Source organism: Neomonachus schauinslandi, chromosome 16 (genome assembly GCF_002201575.2).
Source record: "Neomonachus schauinslandi chromosome 16, ASM220157v2, whole genome shotgun sequence".
Classification (NCBI taxonomy): Eukaryota; Metazoa; Chordata; class Mammalia; order Carnivora; family Phocidae; genus Neomonachus; species Neomonachus schauinslandi.
Genome location: NC_058418.1, coordinates 10,742,678 through 10,751,357, shown reverse-complemented (window position 1 = coordinate 10,751,357; position 8,680 = coordinate 10,742,678). Strand labels below are relative to the sequence as shown.

The 8,680-nt window shown below is 42.5% G+C and overlaps 1 protein-coding gene across 2 annotated transcripts in view; it reads left to right on the top strand.

Moving 5' to 3' along the window:
- The window catches only part of ZNF227 (zinc finger protein 227), a 19,614-nt gene extending 11,379 nt beyond the window's left edge, over nt 1-8,235 (top strand). The window contains exon 5 of one of the 2 annotated variants that reach the window (XM_021681312.1): nt 5,752-8,235. In XM_021681312.1, coding sequence (XP_021536987.1) covers nt 5,752-7,877 — 2,126 coding nt within the window. In that variant the 3' untranslated portion in view covers nt 7,878-8,235. The remainder of the gene's footprint in view (nt 1-5,751) is intronic. The other variant, XM_044921968.1, reaches the window with a different exon arrangement.
- Nucleotides 8,236-8,680: the final 445 nt, after the last annotated feature.

The following is an 8,680-nucleotide window of genomic DNA, read 5'->3' as shown; positions in this document are numbered from 1 at the left end:
TTTTTTTTTTTTTTTTTTAAAGATTTATTTATTTGAGAGAGCGAGAATGAGAGAGAGAGAGAGAGTACATGAGGGGGGGAGGGTTAGAGGGAGAAGCAGGCTTCTCGCCGAGCAGGGAGCCCGATGCAGGACTCGATCCAGGGACTCCAGGATTATGACCTGAGCCGAAGGCAGTCGCCCAACCAACTGAGCCACCCAGGCGCCCTTCTCCATCCATTCTAAATGACAGCCTTGCCAGATAAAGTATTCTTGGCTGCATGTTCTTCTCATTTAGTACCCTGAATATGTCTTGCCAGGCCTTTCTGGCTTGCCAGGTCCCTGTGGATAGGTCTGACGTTATTCTGATGTTCCTCCCTCTGTATGTAAGGAATCTCTTCCCCCTAACTGCCCTTAAGATGGTTTCCTTGGTTCTAAGATTTGCACGTTTTACTATTACATGTGGGTGTGTTGGCCTGTTTTCCTTGATCTTGGGAGGGGTCCTCTCTGCCTCTAGGACGCGAATGTTTGTTTCATTCCCCAGATTAGGGAAGTTCTCAGCTACGATTTGCTCAAATACATCTTCTAGTCCTCTCTCTCTGTCTCCACTCCCTCTGGGATTCCAATTATTCTGACATTGGAACGCTTCTTGGTGTCACTTATTTCTCTGATTCTGTTTTCATGAATTCTGAGTTGTTTTTCCCTGGCCTCCTCTTTTCCCTTTTTATCTATTATATTGTCTTCCAGGTCACTTATTCGTTCTTCTGCCTCACTTACCCTAGCTGTTAGATTATCTAGATTGGATTGGATTTCATTGATAGCATTTTTAAGTTCCGCTAATTCAGCTTTCTTTTCTGCCCTTAGAGACTCTATGTTGCCATTAATTGATTTCTCCATTCTAGCCATTGTCTTCACAATTGCTAGCCTGAATTCCATCTCCAACATCTTGGTTATCTGCATCCATTTGTAAATCTGCGGCATAAGTCATAATCTCTGAGTCTTTTCTATTTTGGGGGTTCCTCCTCCTAGTCATTCTGTTGTTGGTTGGTGAGGGAATGTATAGAGTCCAAATTATTGACCAGAACCCAAGCAAGATGCACCTGTTTTCTAGGGACCTTAGGGTTGCTGGCCTCTTGTTTTCCTGGCCTGTCTTCTGGGGGAGGGGCCTGCTGCACTGTTACTCAGGCAACCCTGTTTGGGCAGAGTTGCCCTGCCCCCCTGTGGCGGGGGATGGGCTCAGCGGGAATCAGTTTTGGGGACTTTTGTTCTCTGGTGGCTTTCCCTGGCAGCTTTCCGCGTCTCTTCCGAGAGTCAGAGCAGAAGAGACCCGTTTCCAACCCTCTGCCTCAGAGCAGAGAGACCACAGTCTGTTATTCAGTGAGTTCTCCAGGCCACACTGTCTCCGTTTCTGTCCATGCTGCTATAAACTGCAGCGTCCTGGGTTGTGCGCCCCTCTCCAGTGCTCCCAGTCCTGCCTCCAGGTCGGGGCACGTCTCTGCCCTTTGTGCTTCTAAAACCGCCAGCCGCTCCCAGTTCGCCTGCTCCCAGTTTGCCCGCACGACCCCGCCGCTCCGGGTTTCTGCCCCGGGGGCTGCCCTAAAGTCCTTTCATCGCCGCTACCGGTCTGCGACTCTGTGCCCCGTCCCCAGTGTGCAAGGCTGTCACTCACGAGCGGTGTAGGATCCCCACGGCCAGGCACCCTCCCGCTGCCATTTATCCTCTGATACCTACCCACGGAATCACAGCTCCCCACTTCGTACCTCAAAACCAACCGCCTGCAATATTCTGTTTGTAGGGATCCAGATCTTACATCTCAGGCTGGTTTCGTGGGTGCTCAGAGTGGTCTGGTAGATATCCAGCTCAATTCCGGGGACCAGTTGAAATAGGGTCCCTTACTCCTCCGCCATGTTTCCTTCTCCCTATTTTCAACTTTTTGAGGAACCTCCATACTGTTTTCCAGAGTGGCTGCCCCAGCTTGCATTCCCACCAACAGTGTAGGAGGGTTCCCCTTTCTCCGCATCCCTGCCAACATCTGTCGTTTCCTGACTTGTTAATTTTAGCCATTCTGACTGGTGTGAGGTGGTGTCTCATTGAGGTTTTGATTTGGATTTCCCTGATGCCAAGCGATATTGAGCACTTTTTCATTTGTCTGTTGGCCATTTGGATGTCTTCTTTGGAAAAATGTCTGTTCATGTCTTCTGCCCATTTCTTGATTGGATCATTTGTTCTTTGGGTGTTGAGTTTAATAAGTTCTTTATAGGTTTTCGATACTAGCCCTTTATCTGATACATCATTTGCAAATATCCTCTCCCATTCTGTCAGTTGTCTTTGGTTTTGTTGACTATTTCTTTTGCTGTGCAAAAGCTTTCTATCTTGATGAAGTCCCACTAGTTCATTTTTGTCCTTGCTTCCCTTGTCTTTGGTGATGTTTCTAGGAAGAAGTTGCTGTGGCTGAGGTCGAAGAGGTTGCTGCCTGTGTTCTCCTTTAGGATTTTGTTGAACTCCTGTCTCACATTTAGGTCTTTCAACCCTTTTGAGTCTATTTTTGTGGGTGGTGTAAGGAAACAGTCCAGTTCCATTCTTCTGCATGTGGCTGTCCAATTTTCCCAACACCATTTGTTGAAGAGACTGTCTTTTTTCCATTGGACATTCTTTCCTGCTTTGTCAAAGATTAGTTGACCATAGGGTTGAGGGTCCATTTCTGGGCTCTCTATTCTGTTCCATTGATCTATGTGTCTGTTTTTGTGCCAGTACCATACTGTCTTGATGGTGACAGCTTTGTAATAGAGCTGGAAGTCTGGAATTGTGATGCCACCAGCTTTGCTTTTCTTTTTCAACATTCCTCTGGCTAGGCAGGGTCTTTTCTGGTTCCACACAAATTTTAGGATTATTTGTTTCATTTCTTTGAAAAAAGTCGATGATATTTTGATAGGGATTGCATTGAATGTGTAGATTGCTCTAGGTAGCATTGACATCTTCACAATATTTGTTCTTCCAATCCATGAGCATGGAACGTTTTTCCATTTCTTTGTGTCTTCCTCTATTTCTTTCCTGAGTATTTTACAGTTTTCTGAGTACAGATTCTTTGCCTCTTTGGTTAGATTTATTCCTAGGTATCTTACGGTTTTGGGTGCAATTGTAAATGGGATCGACTCCTTAATTTCTCTTTGTTCTGTCTTGTTGTTGGTGTATAGGAATGCCACTGACTTCTGTGCATTGATTTTATATCCTGCCACTTTACTGAATTCCTGTATGAGTTCTAGCAATTTTGGGGTGGAGTCTTTGGGGTTTTCCACATAAAGTGTATCATCTGCAAAGTGTGAGAGTTTGACGACTTTGATGATTTGGATGCCTTTTATTTCTTTTTGTTGTCTGATTGCTGTGGCTAGGATTTCTAATACTATGTTGAATAGCAGTGGTGATAGTGGACATCCCTGCCGTGTTCCTGACCTTAGGGGGAAAGCTCTCAGTTTTTCCCCATTGAGAATGATATTCGCTGTAGGTTTTTCATAGATGGCTTTTATGATATTGAGGTATGTACCCTCTATGCCTATACTCTGAAGAGTTTTGATCAAGAAAGGATGCTGTGCTTTATCAAATGCTTTTTCTGCATCTATTGAGAGGATCATATGGTTCTTGTTCTTTCTTTTATTAATTGATTTGCAGATATTGAAACAACCTTGCAGCCCAGGGATAAATCCCACTTGGTCGTGGTGAATAATCCCTTTAATGTACTGTTGTATTCTATTGGCTAGTATTTTGGTGAGAATTTTTGCATCCATGTTCATCAAGGGTATTAGTCTGTAGTTCTCCTTTTTGATGGGGTCTTTGTTTGGTTTTAGGATCAAGGTAATGGTGGCCTCATAAAACGAGTTTGGAAGTTTCCCTTCCATTTCTATTTTTTGGAACAGTTTCAGAAGAATAGGTATTAATTCTTCTTGAAATGTTTGGTAGAATTCCCCTGGGAAGGCATCTGGCCCTGGGCTTTTGTTTGTTGGGAGATTTTTGATGACGGCTTCAATTTCCTTAGTGGTTATAGGTCTGTTCAGGTTTTCTATTTCTTCCTGGTTCAGTTTTGGTAGTTGATACATCTCTAGGAATGCATCCATTTCTTCCAGATTATCTAATTTGCTGGCATAGAGTTGCTCATAATATGTTCTTACAATTGTTTGTATTTCTTTGGTGTTGGTTCTGATCAGGGAGAGAGAATCTTAAGCAGGCTCCGTGCTGAGCCTGATGTGGGGCTTGATCCCACAACCTTGAGATCATGACCTGAGCTGAATTCAAGAGTTGGGACGCTTAACCAACTGTGCCACCCAGGCACCCCCATCTCAGGATCCTTAATTTAATGAAATCTAAAGTCCCTTTTGTCATGTACATGAACATATTCACAGGTTCCAGGGATTAGGGCATGGACATCTTTAGGGGGCCATTTGGTTAGCATACCTAGAAATGTGTACATATGTGTTGAGACTTTTTCAGCTTATATTTTTAGAATGTAACTTTACATTTAAGCAGATTAATTATTAAGGACTTGGTACCCCCCCCCCCCAAACATTTGAAGCCAGTGGCTTCCATTCATTTTTAGCCATGATCCTCAATCAAATATTTTACATCTTCACCCAGCATGGGTGTAATGTATGTGCATATTTATTGTGTGTGTCTATAGATGAAACAAGCATTTCATATAGTGTTTTCCTTACTGCTTGTGATACACTTCTCATATTCTTATTCTATTTCTATTTCTTTTTTTTTAACTATTTGTTCAATTTATGGAATTGGTTTCATAGTTCATAAATGCATCCCAGCAATTTGAAAAATTGTATTACAGTGGACATAATGTAATGAAGAAAACAAAACACATGTTTTCTTCATGCGTGTTACAGTCTAGTGGGTCTAAAAAGACAAGAAAAAGTTAGGAAGTATACAGTAAGTCAAATAATATGTGCTGTAGGGAAAAATAAAGCAGGGTAAGACAAATGCGGAGAATCAAAGGTGTATGGGAGTGGGGAGGAATTATTTTATATTGGGTGGTGAGGAAGGCTGTACCCAACTGAGCAACATTTGAGTGGGGATCTAAAGGGAATGAATGAAAAAGCAAGACTTGCAACTTTCTGGGAAAAAGCCTTCCAAGCCGAGTTTAACTCCCCTCTTCCTCTTCAGGGTTGCCTTTGAGAGTCTGTGCTGTGCTCTGTTTCTTTCCTTCTCCCAGGTTTCTTGTCGGTCATACAAGATTAGTTTTCCCTTTTCCTTTTCTTTCTAGAGCCCTGAATTACTACCAGGTTTAGAATAATGAATGTTAGTATTCCAGCCACTTCCCAAATTTACTCTTGGAAGATAATTCCTGCCAGGACCTAAAGTACTATTTCCTGTCTACAATCTGAGCTTTTGTAACCTAGTGGTAGAATCCCTCTTGTCATAAGCCTACTGAAGAACAGGTGAGTAGGCTTTTAATTGATGTTATTGTAGGATGGAGTGTAAATTGTCTTTGTGGCCTGCAGCCATTTGATTTCAAACTTACAGCTCTCATATTAAATTACCAAATTTATGGTTCTAAATTTAGGGTCGCATTTACATTTAGTGGGTAAGAGTCTGTTGACCCCATTCTTTGCTTCCACTTGCATGGAAAACATAAAAGGATAAATGACGTTGTACAGACATGACCCTGCCCCTGGTTTATTGAGGCGTTATCCTATGGCCTAGATGTGAAATCCTGACATTTCTCTACCTAAGTATTTGCTTGTCCTCATCTCTGAATATTGCTTTTTCTTATAGGCAGCAAGAATCAAAATGAGATGGAGACACTTCAAAAAGTTGCATTGAAATACCTTTCCCATGAAGGACTATCCTGCTGGCAAATCTGGAAACAGGTTGCAAGTGATTTAACCAGGTGTCTTCAGAGAAAGCGTTCCCAGTTACTACAAAGTGATTCTGTTCAGGTTTCTGAAAATGAAAATAGTGTAATGAATCATAAAGGAAATGGCTCCACTTACACTGTAAATCAAGAGTGGTCAATTTTGAGAACCCGGGACTCTTGTGGGAATACATACCTGCGTGAGTCACAGAATCAGAGTAGAGGTCAGCAAGTTAACGTGAAAAATAACCGGGATATATGTGAGGCCTTCATGCAGAAATCACCGCTTACCAATCATCTTAACACTGACACAGAACAGAAACCTTACAGATTCAACAAATGTGGCAAAAGCACGAGTGATGGCTTCCATCATCATGTACCCCCAGGAGAGGAATTCCATCCATGTCATGAGTGCGGAAAGGGTCTCAGTTATAGCTCGGTGCTTCCACATCATCAGAATGTTCACACGAGAGAGAAATGCTCTAGTCACAGCTCACATCTGCGGACCCGTCAGACAATTCGCCCAAGAGAGAAACTCAGTAAATGTCATGGATCTGGTGATTGCTTTAGTAAGAAGAGCTCTTTCCACCCACTTAGCCACACGGGGGAGAAGGCCTACAGATGTGATAGTTGTGGCAGGGGGTTCAGGAGCAGCACAGGCCTTATCATTCATTACAGGACTCACACTGGAGAGAAACCTTATAAATGTGAGGAGTGCGGGAAATGCTTTAGTCAGAGTTCGAACTTTCAGTGCCACCAGAGAGTCCACACTGAAGAGAAACCGTATAAATGTGAAGAGTGTGGTAAGGGCTTCGGTTGGAGTGTTAATCTTCGTGTTCATCAGAGGGTCCACAGGGGTGAGAAACCCTATAAATGTGAGGAGTGTGGGAAAGGCTTCACTCAGGCCGCACACTATCACATACATCAGAGGGTCCACACTGGGGAGAAACCTTATAAATGCGATGTCTGCGGTAAGGGCTTCAGTCACAATTCGCCGTTAATATGCCATCGGAGAGTCCACACTGGAGAGAAACCGTACAAATGTGAGGTGTGTGGGAAAGGCTTTACCCGCAATACAGATCTTCACATCCATTTCCGAGTTCACACGGGAGAGAAACCCTACAAGTGTAAGGAGTGTGGGAAGGGCTTTAGTCAGGCTTCTAATCTTCAGGTCCATCAGAACGTCCACACTGGGGAGAAACGATTCAAATGTGAAACGTGTGGGAAGGGCTTCAGTCAGTCATCCAAGCTTCAGACCCATCAGAGAGTCCACACAGGAGAGAAGCCGTACAAATGTGATGTGTGTGGGAAGGACTTCAGTTACAGTTCCAATCTTAAACTGCACCAAGTGATTCACACTGGAGAAAAACCATATAAATGTGAGGAATGCGGGAAGGGCTTCAGTTGGCGATCAAATCTTCACGCTCATCAGAGAGTCCACTCTGGAGAGAAACCCTATAAATGTGAGGAGTGTGATAAAAGCTTCAGTCAGGCTATAGATTTTCGGGTACACCAGAGAGTCCACACTGGAGAGAAACCATACAAATGTGGTGTTTGTGGTAAGGGCTTCAGTCAGTCCTCTGGTCTTCAATCCCATCAGAGAGTCCACACTGGGGAGAAGCCATACAAATGTGATGTCTGTGGAAAGGGTTTTAGGTACAGCTCGCAGTTTATATACCATCAGAGAGGCCACACTGGAGAAAAACCTTATAAATGTGAGGAATGTGGGAAAGGCTTCGGAAGGAGCTTGAACCTTCGCCATCATCAGAGGGTCCACACAGGAGAGAAACCCCATAGATGTGAGGAGTGTGGTAAGGCCTTCAGTCTCCCCTCAAATCTTAGGGTCCATTTGAGTGTTCACATTAGGGAAAAACTGTTTAAATGTGAAGAGTGTGGGAAGGGCTTCAGTCAGAGTTCACGTCTTCAAGCCCATCAGAGAGTCCACACTGGAGAAAAACCGTACAAATGTGACGTATGTGGTAAGGACTTCAGTCACCGTTCACGTCTCACATACCATCAGAAAGTCCACACTGGCAGGAATCGTTAAAAGTGAAGAATGTGTTAATGGCTTCGGTCAGGATGCACATCATCACGTGTTTGGAGAGTCCGGGCTGGTAATAAACTATCAAGCATTGAGAAGAAAGGGTTTTCTTCAGATAGAATCTTTCTAACAAATCCATTAAAATAATGGCATGGAACCATAATAACAGGGATAGAACTAATATTCAGGGGAGGAATGGCTTGTGACCCTCTTGGCAAGATCCATGTGATATAAATGGTCTTTAAGAGTGAATATATGCCTAAAGATAATGCATGGAAAGGATATTTGCCATATACTAGCTAGTTTTTTGGGGGTCAGGGAAGTTTTTGGATAATTTTCCCTTTAACTTACATTTTATACTTATTTACAGTGACTATTATTTTTACTGAAGCTGTAAAGCTATGAAAAATGAATAAAATTACTAAAATTTCCTGTAACCAAGAACTCATAATATGATTGCTTTATTTCATATGGTATATTGGATTAAAATTAAGAAATAGATCCCCATTGATGAATCTTGGATCTTCAGAAGTAAATTGGTATCTGCTGCAGATGTATATAAAAGAATGGTCATTGTGTCATTGTTCATAATAGCAAACATAAACAATCAAATGGATTGCCAAGGTATTTTATGATTTATTAATCCAGTGGAACACTATGCAAACATCAAATGGGAAAAGGTAAGTTTGTAGTTAAGGATGTTGGAAGATGTCCAGAATATATTAACCTGAAAAAACAAAGCATGGGATTTTTGTGTTACTAATATATATATATATATATATATATATATATATATATATATATATATA